This window comes from Fukomys damarensis, unplaced genomic scaffold (genome assembly GCF_012274545.1).
Source record: "Fukomys damarensis isolate Sample0158 unplaced genomic scaffold, DMR_v1.0_HiC HiC_scaffold_24, whole genome shotgun sequence".
Taxonomy (NCBI): Eukaryota; Metazoa; Chordata; class Mammalia; order Rodentia; family Bathyergidae; genus Fukomys; species Fukomys damarensis.
The window spans coordinates 9,362,848-9,383,955 of NW_022900936.1; the positions used below are offsets into that span (position 1 = coordinate 9,362,848).

The window sequence follows — 21,108 nt, forward strand, 5'->3', positions numbered from 1 at the left end:
AGTTTTGTTTACCAAATAAATACTTTTTTTTTAAGTAAAAGGAATTTAGTGCATGCGTGCTTGCTCGCTTGCTCACCACCATGTCCTGATTGCTGATTGTTCTAAAACCAGTCTTTCTTCTCCCGGAAGATTTCACACTTGGACAACCCCCCTGCCGCCCACCTGGCTGTGGTCACCTGTCATGCGACTCCTCCAAAACGGGGCCAGTGTGGACCCAGCTTTCAGGCTGCTGTGCCTTCTGAGAATGGAGGGCCATCTCCATTCTCTAGGTGTGGAAACTGAGGCACTGAAATCAGGTCGACTTGCTCAGTGCACACAGATGGTCAGGGGCAGGGCTTGGGGTCTGCAGAGCCCCTTGCTGAAGGGACAGAGGTCTCCCCACTCTTCGAGGCTCCAAGCAGGGCCACCAAATAGACTGAAACACACACACACACACACACACACACACACACACACACACCTGCTTCTTCATCAGAAAGGCGCCACTTCGGTCCCGCTACCACAGCCACCCGCATCTCCACTCACGACCCACATTCAGATTCAGATCCAAGCGCAGAAGCTCGTTCTGCTACTGCTTCTCTGTCGGTTCCTTTTGCCATCACCGTCTCGTAGCTTGCGGCACCCATTCGACTGCATAACTTTCCCCAAAACCCAAGCCGAACAGGGACTTTGATAACCGAGCAGCAGACCTGCGGCAGCCCGGCGGGCGGTGCTGGTCTGCGAAAGCCCTCAAAGCACAGGCTGGGTCGCTGCTGGAAGGTGGAGGGGTCGGAGTGAGGGTGGGGGCTGCGGAGCCCACGGAACCTCAGACTGCTGGCGTCCAGGGCTGTGCCTCGGGGGCGAGATGCCAGAGCTGTGCGGGTCCCAAAACACGGGAGCTTAATTACAGCATCTCTCCGCGACCCCTTTTGTTTGTGGATCTCACAGGGCTCGGATTCTTCCTTGCAAATGTGAGAGCCCGACATGCTACCGCAGTTTGAACGCCGAAAGCTCTAGAAAGAAATCCATCCCGACGCGAGGCGTTCACAACGTGTGGACATGGCGCCCCCTACTGTCGATATGATGCCGCGGCCGCCTGCACCGAGCTGAGCGGAGTGACCTTGAGCAGAGTGCAGGTGGCTGCTTCAAGGTGGCCCCGCGATCGATCGGAGGAGAAGAGCTGGGAAGAGGGCTGGGGAAACACTTTCTGCAGCTCAGGGTCCTCCTGTCGCCTTCCAGATCCGTGACATCTGTGCTGCAGATTTTCCTATGCAGATTTCTTCAAAGGTGAGGGGTGGGGGGTGGCCCTTTTTCCTGTGTTTTATTTACTCCCGGCCTCTTCGCAGATGCATCGAATCTTAAAGACAGTTTACTAGTCGGTCACCTCACCGCAAGACAGAAAGTGGCTGTGGTCTGCTGTTGAATGGAGCCTTGTGCAGTTCTTAACAAAAGAGGAAACTGGAGCGGAATTGACGCCAAGATAAATATGTGAACAATGCAAACATTTGCCAGGTTCTGTCAGTGTAACAAAATGTGTAGAGAGAAAAAAAAAAAACTTTATTATCTGCCGTTGTCCTAAGCAGATATAATTCTCACTATAGATTCTGCAAAGCTAAAGAAAATTGCCAGGGGACTGGTGCAGTCTACGCAGCAGTTAATCTTTGAAAGGAAAGAATTTTGTTGGTTCAACTCCTTGATCCTTCACAGGGCTCATCAACTTGAAGCAATCGCTTTTGTGTCCAAAGATGAGTGTTACAGAATTAGAGTACCTGTACCTACCCTCTCAGGATCACAGTAGTCAGCTGGGCAAAGGATCAAATCTTTCTTTTCTGATTATAGTAACACATGCTCATTGTAGAAAAATACACAGTATGGTTTGTATATTTTTTTCTTATGTCATTACATATTTTTTCCAGGGCATGAAATACTTTTTGGCGATCACATTTTAATGGCTGCATAATATGCCCCTGGAAAGTCCACTTCCTTATGCTTAGGCACGTGTTTCAATGTTTTTTCTATTTTAAAGCAAATGCAGTGAACATTTTGGCAATTAACCTTCATCCAGACTCCTGACCGGTGTAGTTTGGGAGATGTTCTCTCTGGATTAAAGGGAAACTCATGTCATTTTCAAAACAGATGCAGTTGAGGATCTCGTGATGCTTTCTGTCATGGTCTATGGTGCCTTGTACAGAAAATAAAATAGCAACATTTGCTCTGAATTGAAGGTCAGCATAAAACAAAAAAGGCCAGATTAGATGCCTAGGGTCTGCTGGCAGGTGTAGCACTGCTCTGTGGCCTTGACAATGTCCCTTTCACTCCATTGGCCACAGCTGTTAAAGTAACTAAGTTTTAAATAGTTTTGAGTTTGCACACAGGGAAAGCACTGTAACAGCAGAGAGCTAAGCTGCTTCCCTTCTTCTGTGTGATAAAATTCTGGGGTTTTTCCCAACTCTGTCCTTACACAGCAGAAGCCGGCCAGCTTCTTCCCCATGAGAATTTTCACAGTGCACCCCAGCCTGTCTTGCAGTGATTTCTTACAGTGAGATTGGGAAGGGGAACCTAGAAGCCAAGAGCAGCCAGAAGGAAAAGTGTGACCACAGAGGTGTCAGGCTCTGGAACTCTGTTTCTCCTTTGGGTCACTTCAGCAAAATACACTGGCATCAAAGTCATATGCCCAAGAATACATCTTGAAGGGTTCACTCACTCTTTAAACCAGGGTAGTAGAAAGAGACTGGGCACAGAGTAGGCGCCTGGCTTTGACACCCAGTGTCATCCCCTGGATTCACTGCCTAAAAGGGATTCATGATATTTCACCATCTATAAAATACAGGAGAACCAGATGTCGTGGTACATGCCTGTAATCCCAGTACTCAGGAAGCTGAGGCAGGAGGTGGCTGGAAGTTCAAGGCCAGCCTGGGCTACACAGTGAGTTCAAGGCCAGCCTGAATACATAAGGAGATCCTGTTTCAAAAAGAAAAAAAAAAATATATATATATAATGCACAAGATATATATACATATATGTGTGTGTGCACGCGCACGCGCACTTGTGTGTGTGTGTGTGTGTGTGTGTGTGTGTGCGCGTGTGTGAATATCAGGCTTACCTACATCTTAGAGTTATCTTGACACTCAAAATGCAAATGAAATCCTGTTTGTGGAACCACTTCAAAAACCTTAAAATTCCAATTTAAGGAATTCTGGAGATGTGCAAGGGACGTGAGATAAACACAGAATTATCTGAGGGTGTCTTACTGTTGCAATGCAACTTTACAAAGTTACTTAGAATTAATTATCAATGCACTACAGAGTTTAGAGCTTCTCAGGTGTAACTGACCCACAAACTCTTTATTTGTATCCCCTCTATTAATACCCACACTTCAGGACACACGAGTTCTAGGGTTTGGTTTTATGTGGAATGCAAGGTCTAAGAAGCATCACGTTCTCTATTGCATAGCCTGCTGTATGTATCTTCAGGGCACAGAACAGCGCATAATTGAGGCTCAGTAATGTATATTGTTTCCTTTTTCTTTTCTTTCTTTCTTTTTTCTTTTTTTTATTTCTTTTTTATTTATTTTTGTGTGTGTGTGTGTGGTACCAGGGATCAAACTTGGAACCTTGTGTTTATAAGGCAGATAGTGGAACCACTAAGCTAAATCCCTAGTCCCTATCAAGTAATAAATATACATTTCATTAGGCTTATTTGAAAGTAGTTCCTGAAAATAATTCGCAGCATGGAGTGAGATAAGGCTTTTCATACACTACTAATAAAAGGGTAAATTGGTTAAAACTTTTGAAAAGCAATTTGATCTCATGCATAAAGGTGTTTAAGCAGGATGTGGTTGTGTATGCCTACAAACCCAACACTTTGGGAGGCTGAGACAGGAGGATGCCAAGTTGGAGTCACACCTGGGCACATAGCAAGATCTTATCTCAAAATAAAAAAATTGAAATTAAATTTAAAAGGGCTCAGTGTGAAAGCCCTGGGCTCAATCTCCAGTACTACAAAAAAAAATTTTTTTAAGTGCCCATATTCCCTTATAAAACTGTGCACCTCTGAAAATATATTTGAAAACTACCTTAAAGAGGAAAAAAAATTTGTCTGAAAAGATGCTTAGGAGATGAAGTATTTAAAATGGCCAAATGTAAAATGTTGGATGAATTATACAATTATTAAGCTGCAAAATATCCATCTGAAGATTATTCTTCAGCCATTAAAATTATATTTATGTGCCAGGTGTGGTGGTTCATGCCTGTAATCTCAGCACTCAGGAGGCAGAGGCAGGAGGAACACCATGAGATCCAGGCCAACCTGGACTACACAGCCAAACTCCGCCTCCAAAAAATTATATTTATAAAAATTTTATAACTTGGAAACATGTTTATATTACATTGTAATATGTATTATGCATTTATGCATAATAAAACCAAACACAAAATAAAGAAATAATACACTAACTACTACTGTCAGGCCATTCTTCTAAGTTACAGTTGGAGATTGAATTTAGGACATTTTCACTGAGCTACCTTCCTAGGGTTCAAACTTTTGGTCCTCTTACCTCAGTCTCCCAGAGTCCTGGGATTACAGTGTGTGTCATCATACCTGGTCACCTATATATTAACTTGATTTTTTTTTTCTAACAACCTATAAGGCAGATACCAATAAAATACCCATTTTATAAGTTAAAAAAACTGAAGTACAGAGATGTTGTGTGATTAAGCCAAGGTCACAGAAATGTCTGAGATTCAACCCTGGGCGATCTACAGCCTACAAATATATTGGGAAACAATTTACCAAAATATTGACAAAGCTGCCTCTGGGTAGTAGAAAAGGGGGCAATTACATCCCCTAAAAACAGTAATGAATTAATCTTTGTTCCCATACTAGATTTGAGCAGAAATGCTTTCTTTTACATTGATCACAGAACCCCATCATTACAACTAGGAGCCTTGAACCTCGCTTGAATGGTTGAAAATAAGTTGTTTTTGTGAACGCAGAAAAACTGGCCAAGGCTAGTGTCTGGTTCCAGTGTTCAGTGCCACCTCTGCTTAACTACACCTTTGCTTAACTCTCCTACTTCACGTCCAGCTGTGCTTTACACAGAACAAAGCGTGTCAGCACCAGAATTTCACACACCCTCACAGGCTAACAGAGGAGTGCTCGGATTAGAAAGAGAAAAAGGGGAGGGATAAAGAGGGGCAGTCACGGCCCAAGAGAGATGTGGTGCTTGCTCCCGGCACGGCAAGTCTTGCTTTTGTGTTTTTCGTTTGTGCAGCGTAAGGGGTAGCCACTGACGCAAGCTTTGGCTCTCTAGGGAGAAGAGGTAAAGATGATAATAATGAATATGAAACGGAAAAATGCCACCAAGTTTACCTAACTGGAGATTTTTAAAGCTAAGGACAGTAAATCCATTCTATAATGAAGGTCGCTACTCAGTAATTTAGGGAATTATTTGCAGATGCAGTACAAGACTACTAGCCCCAACCCGAGTTGGGCAGCCCGGACCGCTGCTTCTAAGGACTACAACTCCCAGTTTTGCTATATCATTACCATGGAGATCTACGCCTACATATCCCAGAGGGTCCTGCGGTCACGCTGGCGCGCGCGTGCGCTCTAACATCTCTCTCTCCCCACCCGGGTTTGACCTACAGCCGCCCGGGAGAAGATGTCCGGTCCAGGAGCTTCCGGGCTGTACCGGCAGGTTAGCGAAGCCAGCGGGAGGATTTTTCCCTCTGGGGTGGCCGGTTCTACACCCCGAGCGTCAGGCTGTGACGACACGGCTGGGAGATCGTGGCTGCCGTCTGAGGTCGTGGGGCCCCCCGCAAGTGGGGTCGACTCGGGGCTGCCCTGCTTTTGCCCCCTAGGACGCCCGCGGGGCTGCGCGAGCGGTGATCGTGGTGTCCTCGGAGCTCTGTCGGGCGAGGCACCTGGCTGGAGGAGCGCGGGAAAGGGAGGCTGGGCTTCCTTAGTCTCTGGAGAAAGAAGGCTGCTTAGCCCCCAAGTCAGCTTTTTTGGCCGTTGTGATAAAATCTGTCACGGGCCACTGGTAATGCTCAGGAATATTTGTAAGTCACGTTTCCTATTTGTGTAAAAGGAGACAGAAAAGTTTCTATGACTTGTCTTTGATTGCTCAGCCAGTAAGTGGTAGCAGTGTTGGCTTCAGAACCCGTAGATTCAACCCAGAAGATAGAGTTGGAAAAAATTGTGTGCTTTTTATTATACCCACCATGATGCCCTCGTATCATTACATAATTTTTTCACAAGCGTTAAAGTCTTTCAATCCTCACAGCTAATTCTGATACAGTACATTCCAGAGCTGGAAGTATGTAAAGGTGACCGGTGCCCTTTCAGGTGCATTTTAAACTATGGATTCCAGCTCTGTCGGTTGACAGTTCTTAGGCCACACTAAGAACTGGGGCCTGTTCTATCAAACGTCGATTGCATCGATGCTCGAAGGATCAATTTTAATTTTAGATAGCATTTAGAGTCCCCAGAAGTACATCCATTGCAAATCATGCCTGAAGTCATCCCACTTTAATTAAAAACCTGCTTAAGGATGTAGTAATATAAATGCCAAAAGTCTTGTGACTTTTTTTTTTAAAACGTACACTCCCTGAAAGTTAGTATTTTCTCTCCCATGTGAGTGTGCTAGTCCCAGCCCATTCCTGGCACACTAAGAAGTTAATGGGAAGGCAGTTTCCTAAGCAGTTTGAGGTGATTCTCAGTAGGGAAGTTTATTTGTAAGCAATAAAGAAGCAGCTCAAACTCGTGATCTGTACGACAATATAAAGAAATTATGAAACTAATCATTTAGAAGTTTTAAAAATGTTCTGAATACTGGGTTAAGTGCAGAAACCCTTCAGTTAACCTCGTTTCATCTATTTTCTTTTCTTTTGAAGGTGCGATGCTTCAGTACATCTGTGGTCAGGCCATTTGCCAAGCTTGTGAGGGTATGTTAATTTATATTCTCTTGGAAATAATAAAGCAGATAAGAGCATGTGCGTCCATGGACTTTTGTGTATTTGCACCTAGACCTTTCTAGTATGAGTTGTGGTTCCCAAAATCTGATGGTGGCCTTGGGTGGGGAACGGAGTAACATTGAGTGAGTTATGTGCAGTGAGCTCATGCATAACTTTTAAAGATGAGAACTTTTTTTTTAACCTTTTGTTTTTTCCATTAACCCTCCAAAGTAGGGAAGCTAGCATTTTTAAAAATAAAACAAATAGATTCAGCCAAATATATGCCCAGCTTCTTACAGTATGTTATTGTAGAAGTCAGTATTAAAGTCAAGATTTCTCAGTTTCAATTGCAGTCTGGTCACGGTGCCCCATGTTACAAGTTGTTTTCCCCCTAGCTAGAAAGGAATATTTGCACTTCTTTCTTTCTTTTTTCTTTTTCAACAGGGTCTTGCTTTGTGGTCCGGGCTGGCCTTGAGCTTGCAATCTTCCTGCCTCTGCCTCCCAAGTGCTGAGATTATAGATATACTCCCATGTGCCCAGCAGGAACATTCATTCTTTTTACACACTTTTTCAAACAAAATCAGCATTGACAAAAGGACTATTCACTAGACACCAAACTCACCTTTACAAAGATTTGCCTGTCTCTTTCTCCCCCCACCCCCAGTACTTGGGATGGAACTCAGGACCTTGCACTTGCCAGGCAGGTGTGGTGCCACTGAGATACATTCCTAGCCCCTATCCCTTTGTTTTTAAATCAGAGGTAGTCTGGTTGACCCCACCCTATTAAAAGAACTATAAAAAAATGGAGTTTATGCAGAAGCCCCTCAAAATAATGCATAGCTGACAATTGATAACAGGATGTGACGTGGCTGCATTTTCATGTTATTTTTTAATTCTTCCTTTAGTTACTAGTTCCTGTGTGACAGAAAATTGACCCAGCAGTCAGGGAACAGGAATGTCCCTGAGTTCACAGATCCAGAAGTGTGCTGGACTCTTTCTTTTATCCACATACCCACCCCAGTCAACAGTGAGCCAGTCCCCTTCCTGGAAAATAAGAAAGGTCCAAATATGAGATCTGTGTTCTTGGTGAACCTCTTCAGATGGAATTCAGAATTGTCACACCCCCACCCTCCTACCAGTAACAGATTTCAAAATTTGAAGGAATCATCTCGTTTTTATCCTTCATTTGAGAACTTCCTAAAACCCCATTGATAGTGGTAGGGAAGAACTGAGGCTCTGCAAAAATTCGCCTAATGTTACTCAGCTTGGTCTTAGAACTGGTTTGGAAATCAATCTTGTGCAGAATCTAAGCTTTTCCATCCAACCGCACAGTACCACCAAGTATGTGTAATTGTCCACTGAAGGTTTATTTATGAAAAGTAGCTTCAAGCTTCAGGCACTTTGAGCTGCTAACAGGCTCTATAAAGTGCACATTGCTGGAAAATCTCTGTAAGGGGAAATTTATTTCTCTGAAATTGGTAAATATATACTCCTGTCAGTGTTAAAAACCTTCCATACCTGGAACTGGATTGTTACTGAGTTCAAAGGGAAGCATAAGCTCTTCTTAAAGTAATTGAATTACAGGTAGGTAGAGCCAGGAGGGACGTTAGTCTTCTTTTTTTTGTATTCGTGCCATTCTGATTGGGTGAGATGGAATCGCAGAGTCGTTTTGAATGACATTTCACTAATGTCAGCCCCTCATTTGGCAAGTGAGGAATTGGAGGCTCAAAAACAGATAGACCTGGCTGAGGAAACATCCCTAATTTGTTTGAGATCTGTCTTTGAGAGCTTGTTTTTTGTGTTTTTATTTTTTTAAAGACAGCTTATTTAAACGTTTATGTTACAAGATTTTGGGGATGGTTTTGTTCATTTTGCTTTTTGAGACAAAGTTTTGTTATAGAGAGTCCTGACTGGCCAGGAACTTACTATAGCCCAGGCTGGTCTTAAACTCATGATCCTCCTGCCTCTTCCTCCCCAGTAACTGGGATTACTGACATTTGCTCCTGAGCCCGGTTTGAGATGTATTTCTAAGTTATATATGTTTAATTCTGCTCTTACCAGTACAGTATCATCTCTGAACTGATTTTCCTTTTTCCTTACCCCATCTTTTCGGTTTAAAGCCACCTGTGCAGGTTTATGGCATTGAAGGTCGCTATGCCACAGCTCTCTATTCCGCTGCATCTAAGCAGAATAAACTGGATCAAGTGGAAAAGGAGTTGCTCCGAGTAGCAGTAAGTAGCTTGCTTCTTCTGTGCATGTTAAATCCCTATACGTATAATCATGCCTGGAATTATCTGTGCTCCCCCCGTAAGTATATCCAGTGAAAAAAAGAACTGCCAGAAACAAACTTTTCTGTTAAAATACTGTTAGTAATAATACTGGATTTTATTATTCTGAAACTTGTATAATAGGAACACGCAGACACATACAAGGATACTAATGTTAGGAACCAAGATTTCCAATTAAGAGGCAGAAGTATAAAATCAAGATACAAGAAAGTCATTTTAGGGGAAAAAAAAAATCCCCATTTCAGAAGAGAATTAAAACGTCATCTTTTGTGCTTGCTTCGGCAGCACAAATACTAAAATTGGAACAATATAGAAAAGATGAGCGCGGCCCCTGCGCGAGGATGACACGCAAATTCGTGAAGCGGTCCATGTTTTTAATTAATTGATTGATTAATTAATTTTAAAATCTATGCTTGCAATCAAGGTATTTTCAAAATAGTCCTCTTGTATATTACAACCTCACTTTACAGAGAATTTTTCTGGAGGCAGCCTTCTTCTGGGTTTTAATTATCACCTTGCTTCCAAGATGTGAGGGCCAAGTGCCTGAGCAGAGGGTGCTGAGCAGCATTTAGGGGAGGCCGCAAGCTTCCTAATGAGGTAGAAAACCACGAGGAAAGACCCTGAGGCCACCAGATAGTTCACCTTTAGTTTAAAAGAAAAATGAAAAAGTAGATATACTGAATTAACAGAGATCTATAATGTAACATAAAAAGGCGCTGCTTCAGTTTTCAGTGAATTTTCTGGTTGAGCAGTTTCTGTGTATTATGTTATGTCCCCTCTCCTTTTTTAGTTTCTAGGAGCCACGCCTGCCAATAAAGTCTATGTTAAAACAAGAGAGGGAGACAGTCTAGTACATGGGCTCTCCCAGGAAAACGTTACTTGTTTTTTATTGTATGTGTTAAGAATAACTTTTATTTTCTAACCCAAGTATTCCTAAAGATTTTTAAATTTTTGTTGTTTAGGGGAAGACAATCTCATGGGCTAGTTGTATAGAGTAGAACTTCCATTCTATTAATGAGTATACCTCCTTACTGTATATGACTTGTTTTGTTTGTTTTCAGTCTGATCTTTTGTTAGAACTTTGGTCCTAGCAGAGTAATGTTAGCTCTGTATGCCTTCCTTTGCCCGGGTGTCTCCAGATAATGCTTAAGGTCTTAGCTAGAGTGATAAGCCCTTAAGACCCGCCTGCTACTTGTCAGTTACGCCCATTTTAGACTCCAGTCATGTTCACAAAGAAAGAACGATTCAGGTCACGGACATCAGAATGGTGTTCATCTAAAATCTGGAAGCCTTGCAAAATAAAAAGGGAGACATTACCATAAGACTCTTCGTAAATGAAAATTAACATTTGGGACCACTTAGAAGGTTTTACACTAACTGTCCAGTGGACAGTGCAGCATAAACAGATAAGGAACATGAAAAATGGGTAACCCAGTTCCAGGAGGTTTTAATTTGTATAAGCCTGCAGTTCTTATGGGCAATTGCCATCTCTCTGGGCCATCCAGGTGGAAATCTTAGCATTGGGTGGCAGCCTATGACAAGACAGGACTCTGGGCAGAGGTGCTTAGCAGAGTAACTGAAAGAGAGAAATGTGCAACGGAAACACGCCTGACTGGAGCTGTTGGTTCATTGGAACGCTGGCCTGGCACTAAGAGCAGCTGGATGCAGGAAGTTACATGTGGCTACTGAATTCATATGTTGGTGATTTAGTAAAATAGGAACAAAGTAGTCTCCACAGTCACTGCACTCTCATTTTTCTGTCCACACTCCTTCCCAGACTCATTGAGCCTGCTCTGGAAACAGCAGAGACCTCTCATAAGTTGGTTGTTCCTCTAGCTCCGCAAGAAGCTGGGTAGAATCACTGTCAGCCCAAGGCAAAGAGGCCTGCTGCAGTCCAACAACCGTGGAAGGTCTGCACCTACAGGACAGCATTGCTAGGAAAACTGGAGAGTTACTCATACTACATACATTAGAGTGAATTGGAGATTTTGGCTGCTTAATTTTTAATGACCTTTCTTGAAAAGCAGGAATACATTTTTAATTTAAAAGACTGGGATTATAACTTAGTAGAGTGCTTGCCCGGCATGCACAGGGACCCGGGTTCCCTCCCCAGTACCACCACACACACACACACACACACACACACAAAACTTCATAAGATATTTTAAATTTTTGAACATCATTTTGTCCCATGGAAAGTCAGGGTGCGATATTTTCATGAAGTAAGAGAAATGTATTCGTTTATAAACTTTTCTTCTAACATGTTTGAGAATGCTGTTTTTCTTAATCTATAAAAAAGTGTATACGTGTGGCAGGTGGGATTATTTGTCCTCTAAAGAATTAAATTCTTTTTTGGGGTTTTGGTACTTTTAGCAACTCCTGAAGGACCCCAAGGTGGCCACGTCTGTTCTGAATCCCTATATTAAGCGTTCCATTAAAGTGAAAAGCCTGAATGACATCACTGCGAAAGAGAGATTTTCCCCCCTTACATCCAACCTGATGAGTAAGTGTTGGAACTTTTTCTTCTGAGTATTCTTAAAACTTTGCTGCCAAAAATGTGCTCCACAGTGAGGAGCATCAGCATCACTGCGAGTCTGCGGCAGGGAGGACTCAGCACTGAGCCCAACCTGCCCAGTCCAGAGCTGCTGCACCCCAGGCAGCTTCCCAAGCGAGTTGTTGCACATTCAATGTCCCGGGGCACAGGCCAAAAGGCGCTGGGGTGGAAGGCTGTGCAACTGCGTAGTCTCTAGTTGCAGCCCACACAGGATGCCAGCGGGATTCACATGGAGAAAATAGTTTGGGACCCGTGGCTGCACCTCAGACCTTGCAGATAGTTGCATCTGTTGGTGCATTTGGATTGCTTTTCATTTCCTCCTGGCCAAGTTCAAATACAGGTTCCAAAGTCCATTCATGTAGTCATCTGTGGATGCAGACAGTGTGTTGGTTTAGGAATTTGTGCCCAAACACTGGCATCTGTAACATCAACTTGAAAATGTTTGTGCACCATGTGCTTGAAGTCTGTTGCAGGTCTTTTGGGTGCAGCTCTCCCACACGTACACACCTGCTGATTCAAATGCTTATCAGGGCTGTCTGCTTTTTTTAAAAAAAGACATTAAATACACTTTAAAGTAACAAGCTAGAGTCTTCCCTTTCTCGGAGGACACTGAATGTGATGTTTTAAAACCACAAACCCAAGGTTGCTTTTCGAGTGAGTGTAATCGTGCATGAATGAATAACCTGTTGAGTGGTTTCCTGTCGCTGGGACACCTTCACTTTCTTAGATTTGCTTGCTGAAAACGGTCGCCTGGAAAATGCCCGGGGAGTCATTTCTGCCTTCTCTACCATCATGAGCGTCCACCGCGGAGAGGTGCCCTGCACAGTGACCACTGCATCTGTAAGTAGCAGGTTTTGGCTCTTGCCGCTGCATTTGCCTTGGCAGAAGGTAAAATCAAGGAAGGTCACTGTCGACTCGTCCCTTAGGATTTCTTTCATCTTTATCTGAGCTTCTGTGAATCCTGCTTTGGAAGGGCCAGTGTGTCTCTTGTTAGCAGGTCTGTGTCTGTGTTTACCCTAATCACTGTAGACTGGGTTAAACGGGAAGAACACTGAGATATGTTTATTGTCTGATGTAATATCAAAGGTTTATATGAGGTGGAAGCGTACTTGCCCTTATTTTACGTGTGAGGAGACTGAAGCCCAGAGGACTTCTGTAGTTTGCCCAAAGTTACACAAGGTGGGATCAGGATTTGAACACCTCTCTGCCTCAGAAGTCTGTATTCCTTACTACACCATATTATCTCCCCATAAGGAATTTTGTTGATGTCTTAAATCTGTATTTTCTTGCTGGGTTTGGTGGCACGGGCCTGTAATCCCAGCTACTCATGAGGCTGAAGCAGGAAGATCACAAGTTCAAGACCAGGAGAGGCAACTTGGTGAAACCCTGTCTCCGAATATAAAAAGGGCTGGTGTAGTTCCGTGCTAGAGCACCCCTAAGTTCAGGCCCCAGTACCACAAGCAGGAAAATCATTATCATTGTTTTCTTCCTAACGTGGTTCAGTCAGCACAGGAAAACTATCTCTGGGACTTAAACATCAGTGGAGTAGAGTAGATCTGTTTGCAGTGTGCAGCTCCTCGCCTCATCTTGATGAATAGTTCTAGTGTTGAAGGTATTCTAACTCTCCCAGAGCAGCACGGTTCGGAGAGGCGTTTTGGTACGCTTGTGTATTGGAGCTCATTATGTGGTCGTTGCCCCGAGAACACGTGCCTCGCTGAGAATTGTCGCAGCGGAGACGGTGACCTGGAGCCCCCAAGCTGCACCAGGCCCCAGGCCTGTAGCACTGTCTGGGCTTCTCCCGTCACCACGGCTGAGCGCTGATGTGGGCCACTAGTGAGTGCGAACGAGGATGCTGGTTTTCATAGAATCTTTAGGACAGCCTGTTGAGGCTTTTGATATTGATAGCCCCAGGTGAATAACTTTCCACATTTGGAAAAGAAAATTATGCCTTTATTAGTGACTGTGTATACGGACGTTAGAAACACAAGACCAGTTGCAGGTGCTGGTGTGAATCCTCACGCACCGCTGTGTCTTTTTGGCAAGTTTTTCAACCCCTGTGTCCCTCAGTTCTCTCAGATAAAATGGGAGCGATGCCCACCAGCCTCACCGCCTCGTCCAGATTAAGGGAGGGGCAGATGTGAGGGGCTCCACACTTCGGGGCCGGGGTCCCAGTCTCGGGGCACCAACAGACTGGTACCACCTCCACTCGCCACTTCAGCTCCTGCCTGAGGGGGTGGGAGGATTTGTGAGGGGTCAGAGGCCTGTCTTTCAGCACCCTTTCTGTTGTCCCCTCTTCACCTGACCACCCAGAGTGAGTGGGGGCCGAGAGGGGCGATGGAAGCCTGGCCCTCAGGGTGTGCGCTCCATCCGGCCAGGTCACGCTTCGCTCGGCTGGGGAGAAAGCAGCTGCCCCTGGTGCCTCTGAGACTCATGAATGCAGTGCATGCTGGGGCTCCGGGTGGCCGAGGACCTGGGAGACAGCGACAGAGCTGGGGGTGAGGGGTACTGTAATCTGCAGCTCCCTTAGCTCCCTCCCGGAAGGGACAGCCACATAGCGGCCTCAGCTGCGGCAGAGAGGCGCGTCCTCAGGCTTCCTGCTGCAGTGTTTCCTCTCACTCGGGACAGGGTGGGCGTAGCTCTGTGGTCAGTGAACTGCCGGACCTGGGCTCCGAGGGGTTCCGTCAGTGGGACAGGGACAGCTGCTCCGTGGGCCCCAGATAGTTAAGACAGAAGGGTCTGTTTGGTGTATTTCTTTCCCTTCCTTTTTTGACTATGGGAGTCTCTCGGACTTTATTTAATTAATGGATGATTTGCTCCTTTTCAGCCTTTAGATCAAGCTGCTCTCTCTGAATTAACAGCAGTCCTGAAGAGCTTCCTAGGTCGGGGCCAAGTATTGAAACTAGAGGTTAAGGTAAGTTTTTAATGATTTACGGTATGTTTCCTCAGGTTATTTGGAACTTACAGTGGGTATAGAGGGTGTTCATGAGAATCCACTCTGTCTGTGTAAGTGCCTGGTTTCATGCAGTTTTACCCTCCGTCTCCTAGACGGTGTCTTACACCGTGTGCCTCACTGGCCCACTCAGCACTGTTTCATCCCTTGTTTGAGCAGTGAGATGATGTTGGTGCGTTGTCACATTTCTCACCTGTTTCCTTTCCTAGACTGATCCCTCAATCATGGGTGGAATGATTGTCCGCATTGGGGAGAAATATGTCGATATGTCTGCAAAAAGCAAGATTCAGAAGCTGAGCAGGGCAATGCGGGAGACGATCTGAAAAGTGCTGACTTCCTGTCATCAGTGTAAACCCTTAAACTTGGAGCTACAGTAAAGTGCTTCCTGAACACACTGTGTTGTGTTTACTGTCTTTAAAAGGGGAGTGCAGGGAGTCTTTTTCTCATATCTTCTGGTGTCCCCCACTAGAAGATTAAACCCCTTTGGCTAGAGAATTTGGCTTGCAGAGATGATTGCTAGGAATTAATTGATTAAACACAGCACCGACACAAAGTCACTCAACAGGTCCTGTGTCTTCCAGGGTGGCCAAGAACTCAGGGTCCCTGATCCACCATTGGGTGACTCTTGTTCCGTGGTCCTCCAGGGAGGCCCCACCCTCCAGAACTGCTCTGAATTATGGGTGCTCCCTAGCTCTCAGGCCATGTTTTGTGCATTTACTTCAGCTTAATCTGTGATACAGGTGGGACAGACATCACCCACACTACCAATGAGCAGGAGATGGGGGAGCTCTGGGGATTTGCTGAGGGTGATGTGCCAGGCTGCCAGCGGGCAAGCCGAGGGCTTGGCCTCCACGCCACATCTCGCTTGTTCTCCACGTCTAGCACCATGAGTCGCCTTAGGTGAGTCCAGTGCCCTTCCCACTTGGCCCCTAAATGCTCCTGTTAGCCAAAACCAGCCCCCCAGTCAGATCTTTCCCATCTTCACTGCCAGAGAAAATGGAGTTCCCTAGGCAGCAGTCCTAGTACCCATTTCTTGGTCACCTTCGGGAGTGTTCAGCCAATACATCGACTGCAGGTACCCCTTTTCTCAAAAGTAAGACCTAGCCAGAAGATCATCAGCCTTGAAAACTAGAGATCAAAAATGCGAGCCCCAGTCAGCCTACCCTTGCCTTCCAGAGTGGCACTGAGCAAGAGAACTGACTATTTTGGGAGAAACACAGCATTGCTGGTAGGGCAGAAGCAGGAGGACTGTGCTACCTAGGAGGTCTTAACAGTACTGGCATGGCCTAAGGCTGCTCCCTGCACACAAGTGCTGGGACCAGGGTGCCTCTGCCCCGCTATTGGCCTGGCCTGACTGCATGTGTCCTAGTAAACCACCTACAAGAAAGCGTAGCAGGATGGCTAAGCACCTAGTGCTCTCAGGAGCCAGAGAAGCAGGTGCTGCTGGTTAGCTCATAACCATTCTCCTGACTTGGAAGGTGCACAGGACCACACTAGAGGCGCCACTGACCATGCCCGCTTGCAGCCCCCTGCCACAGGGAAGAGGAGGAACAGTGTCGCCGTGCCTGAATTGCCTTCACCTGCAGCAAGCACCCCGGCTCCCTCTGGGTGGGTCCCCTGCTCTGGCGGTGGAAGACAGAAGCTGGTAGGGCAAAGGCACATCCCCTGCAAAGCCACTGCTGACGCCCTGGGTGGTCAGAGAAGCAAACCTGCACTGCCTCCCGCTTCCGTGGGCTCTGTCTCCACAGCCGAGCTTTGTCTCCCTACTCCAGCTTTCCCTAGATCCATATTCCTCCTAACTCGCTTCCCATGCTCAAGCCACGGGGCTCCTAGAGACGTGGGACAGCTAATGCACGCGCCACTTTAGGGGAACTCTTGTGGGTTCCCAAATCCTTCAGAAAGTCACCTTCCTTTTGAAGCACATGAAACAGGAAATGATGAAATCCTTCAACTATCCCTCCACAAGACCATCAGATTAACCCAGAGTCCAGCCTACACAGCATTTTTTATCATGCACATTTTAAAAACAAAACGTAGTAGTTGGGATTATTTAAACGAATTAAGAGTAAATTAGGATGTCAGGTGATGCCACACTATCCAGACCTTTACAGTAAAGCTGTGGACCTCTGGGGCAAGTTGATTTAAGAGAAGGCAGTGCGTGTGAGGTCATTCATAAATTATGTGACTGAATATTGTCTTGTGTATGGGATGTGCTGGATGCCTGTTAGCTGTTAAATAGGAGCAAATGTCAAATACACAGAGGCCTGCCTGCACATGCAGAAAAATTACAACGTGAAGTGCATCCAAAAACATTTTTTTACAGTCCTGGGGATTGAACCCAGGGCCTTGCATATGCTGGCAGGGGCTTTGCCACTGTCCCTCTACCACCAGTCTGTTCCCAGCTCTAATGTAGTTTTAAAATTTCAAATAACAAGCAAGAGGCATACGCTTTATCAAAAATGAATGTACTAGGGCTGGCGATTAAACTCAGTGGCACCGCCACCTGCCTCACAGGTGCAGGGTCCTGAGTTCAATCCCAGGTACCAAAAAAAAAAATGTACTCATTAAGGTCTATTTGTCAGTCAATGTTTTTAAAATGTGCTATCACAACTCAACTCATATCCAAGCAGCCTAGAAAATGTACAGGATTTATTACCAGTTAAATCAATGATGAAATAGGATTGATTGCCTTGAAACAAGAACAAAAGAAAATGGTATAAAAATGGAGTTCAGTGTTGGGTTTGCTAATGGTACCCAGAGGTAAAGGACAAACGTTTGGAACTGTAAAGCTGTTTGTGCTAGAAACTTTATAGAAATCAGGGGTGACCCTTCAGAACATCTTTGGAAGACAGTCTTAGTCTTCTGTCTCCCCCTGGCTGTTTACATCATTTCTCATGCTTCACAACACAGAATTTCTGTTATTCTCAGATTAAACACTTGGCACAGGGCAGTATATTTCCACTTGGTGCTAACATTTATCTGAAGAAGGCGTAGGAGAGTTGAAAGGATTGTTGGTTTGTTTTGCTTTCTAGATTTTTTTTTTTTTTTGGTATAATTTTCCTTGCACAAATTCAGCCTTGTCTGTGGGAAAAGGAAATACAAAGAGGCCAGCATTTGCAGGGCCACTGACTTCCTATGCTCAACAAGGAGGGGAGACAAAAAGAAACCAAAATAATCCACTGTAGTACGGTTGCCTTTTCTCATTTTATTCATGAACTGTGTGGATTTAAACCGTACAGGTCAAAGTGACCAAGGAATTGTTTTGAAGAGATTGTTCTTTTTAGGTTCAAAATGCACAGAAATAGCCATTTTAACTGGTGTTGCTACTGGTTTAAAAAAAAAAAAAAGTTTAGTTACCATAATCTAAGAGATGAAATTTAACATTTCACAACATAATAAGGTACCAAAGGAACACTCAGACAGCAAACCAACCTCAGCTTCTTTTAAACAAATAATAAAACCTAATATTCTTGGCCCTGCTTTGTTAACCCTTAGACAAATACATAATTCTACAATTTATAATAAAGTCTAGTTATTTTTTAGAACTCCATTAACATTACATAGCAGACAATATAGTCTCCCTTCTATGGAAAATGACACCGTACTGTTATTTGGCAACAGAAGTATATTACACCCAACAGGACATCCATCAGAGTGGCCTGGCCCTACCCCTGGGAGCACTGGGAGGGGCGCGACATGCCACCGGCACCACGGCCTGCTCGCCAGCGGGAATACAAGGTCCTCATGCAATCACAAGTGGCTCAGTTGACTACATTCTTTCTCAAGCAGGCAAATGCTGACAGAGGGCTTGCCAGCACTGCTGGGTACAGCCCTGTGTTCTGGCTTTTGTCCGCAGACTTAGCACAGTGAGGGCCCAGGAGACAGAAGACTGGCTGACTCAGGCCCACCTCCAGCCAGCCCTACTGACAACCCGATGAGAGGCCATCATCCTGGGGGAGCTGCATCAGGGCCTGTTGGGTGAAGGGACCAGAGCTCGCTAGGTCTGTCGCTGGCCTCAAATGGCCTTCCCAGGCTATACTTGAATGAAGAGCTCTCTGAATGGCTCCATCTTTGGGAGTAAAGGTAGTTACAGACCCCTTACACAGTTCTCCAACAGATTCCAAGAAGCTGCCCAAATCATAGGACTCCAGCGGTTAACAGTGTCGGGCCTACAGATAAGACTGTTGATAGGAGGCAGTAAGAGGAAATCTTGAAAACCTAATGCTCGTACTTGAGTAAGTCCTTTCAAACCATTGGTCCTCAGCTTTCTACAGTGGTCGATGTTTACTGGCCCCGAATCTCCATGCCTTCTCATCACAGAGCATTTCTGGTTTGCTCAATGGGGACCCAGGTCCCCACCTCCTGCAACTGCATCTGAATGCAACTCTCTGGGCTTTAGACACAGTTCAATGCAACTCTCTCTGGGTCACCTGCAGGGACATCTCTGGTGGCCACACAGAGAAAACCTGTGCCCCTGAAGCAGCCTGGACTGCTGATACTTTTCTGGAGAAGGTATGAGGGGTAAGAAGAGAAGCTCTTGTTCCTTGGGTCTCCACCAGAGACACGGGCTGGAGCAGCCAGGAAGCTGCCCTATATGAGCTGTTTTGCCATAGCCCAGAAACCCTCCCACCTCCCACTTGGCTGTGCAGGGTTAGAGAAGGTGGAGGCGTACCAGGATGTCTCATGGAAGATGCAAGCACTAAAGGAGAGGAGGGAGCACTGAGTCCATCCATAAGTGGAAAGGGTGGGCTGTCAGTCAGGATGAGGCCTCCCAGAAGGTCCCTGAACTCTGGTGGGACAGAGTCACCCCAGATTCCTGACCAATCCACTAGAGTCCAAGGAAGCTTTTGCGGCACATGGGCCCGATAGCAGGCAGACTCTCGGGTCTCTTGTCCTTCATGAACACACAGCCCTTCAAAATACGTTATCTGTATGAATCAGTTTTTATCTTTGTTTTGGTACCAGGGATCAAACTCAGGACCTTGTGATTGTGAAGCAGGCAGCAGAACCGCTGAGCTAAATCCCCAGCCCTGTATGAATCAATTTTTAATGAAATGTGGAGGTCTCACCCCAAGTCATGGCTACAGGATACTCCACTTTAACACATTACCACCCATTTCCTGAATATGAAATTCATATTCCCTGCAGGATAAAAACCTAACTCCTTTGAATTTCTAAGCATATACAATCTGTATTTTTTTTTTTTAATGTAAGAAATTTCGTCAGGTTGAACCCAGTTAATCTGATTAAGTTTTTTCTACTCCTGGAATAGGTTTAAATTTTTTTTCTATAATTTTATGTACTTAAATTAGATTCCTAAAATACTCTCATATACATACAGAAAAATAATCTCTCAATGACAAATCACATTTTACAGTAACAAATATTTTGGACTACACAATCTACGTAAGTTTAAGCGACACGTAGCAGCATAGCCTTACATACCGTATATACATTTAACCATGCTCATTTCCACAAACATATAGCAGAGATTTCACAACTAAGCTTGTAAAGAGCCCAACCTTTTTTTTTTTTTTCCACAACCTTCATGTCGTGGAACTCTGCATTTTTCTTAGCCAGAAACAGCACAAAATGCAGAAAACTGGAAGCCGTGAGCTGATTATCACACATGGGACATTATGGGGCAGTTTCTCATTGGTACATGTGTATTTACACACATGTTCACCACCTGTATACATGAGCAGGGAGGGCTGATGGAGCTGAGGCAACACCCCAGGGGTGAGAGGGCAGCCAGCTTGTGCTGCAGCAGGGAAAGTCCAAGGCTGCTCCCACGCTTCAAAGGTATTGTGTTATTGGCAATATATGCTCTTAGCGCAGGTCTAAAACTAAGCATCCTCAGCAAGGATCTTGCTAGAACGTCTACTTTCTGCCACAGTGACTATTTAGCAGACACCATTTTAAGGATATTGATTTATAGTATCTCAAAATATTCATTTAATAAAACTCAATCTAATACAATATTAATTAAATTCCTCTACAAAAGGCTTTATGCAGTGTGAAATGTACATAGTTTGGAAGATTGTGCAACGTGTGGAAACAAAGCTATAATTTGCTGTTTCCTTCAAGATGAGTCAAATCCACACAAGACGGACTTGTAATGTCTGCTCCACCTTCTGTGAAAGTTTTCACTTGGCAAACATAATCCCAGGAAGAATTAGGAAATGCAGTAAGTAATTTCTGCTCTATGTGTGTAGAAACGGCACTACGTTTGCAAGACCAAGTGGGACCACAAAGGTTTTGGGAGCATCCAGCCCAGCGAAAGCACAAACTTGTAAAAGCAACAAGCGCACAGGTAGGAGGGTCAAATACACGGTCATCCAAGCCACCCTGGTGCCATGGTCTTCTAGAACACACGGGTCC

At 44.9% G+C, this 21,108-nt stretch overlaps 1 protein-coding gene and 1 non-coding gene across 2 annotated transcripts; both read left to right on the plus strand.

Moving 5' to 3' along the window:
- Positions 1–5,581: 5,581 nt before the first annotated feature.
- Positions 5,582–15,119, plus strand: Atp5po (ATP synthase peripheral stalk subunit OSCP). The gene is made up of 7 exons (XM_010608689.2): positions 5,582–5,677; positions 6,876–6,926; positions 9,056–9,166; positions 11,597–11,726; positions 12,505–12,617; positions 14,602–14,688; positions 14,937–15,119. The coding sequence occupies exons 1-7, from the start codon at positions 5,642–5,644 to the stop codon at positions 15,048–15,050; spliced, it is 642 nt and encodes a 213-aa protein (XP_010606991.1). The 5' UTR covers positions 5,582–5,641; the 3' UTR covers positions 15,051–15,119.
- Positions 9,493–9,599, plus strand: LOC117283321. The gene has a single exon (XR_004514288.1). It is a non-coding gene; the product is annotated as a U6 spliceosomal RNA (small nuclear RNA).
- Positions 15,120–21,108: the final 5,989 nt, after the last annotated feature.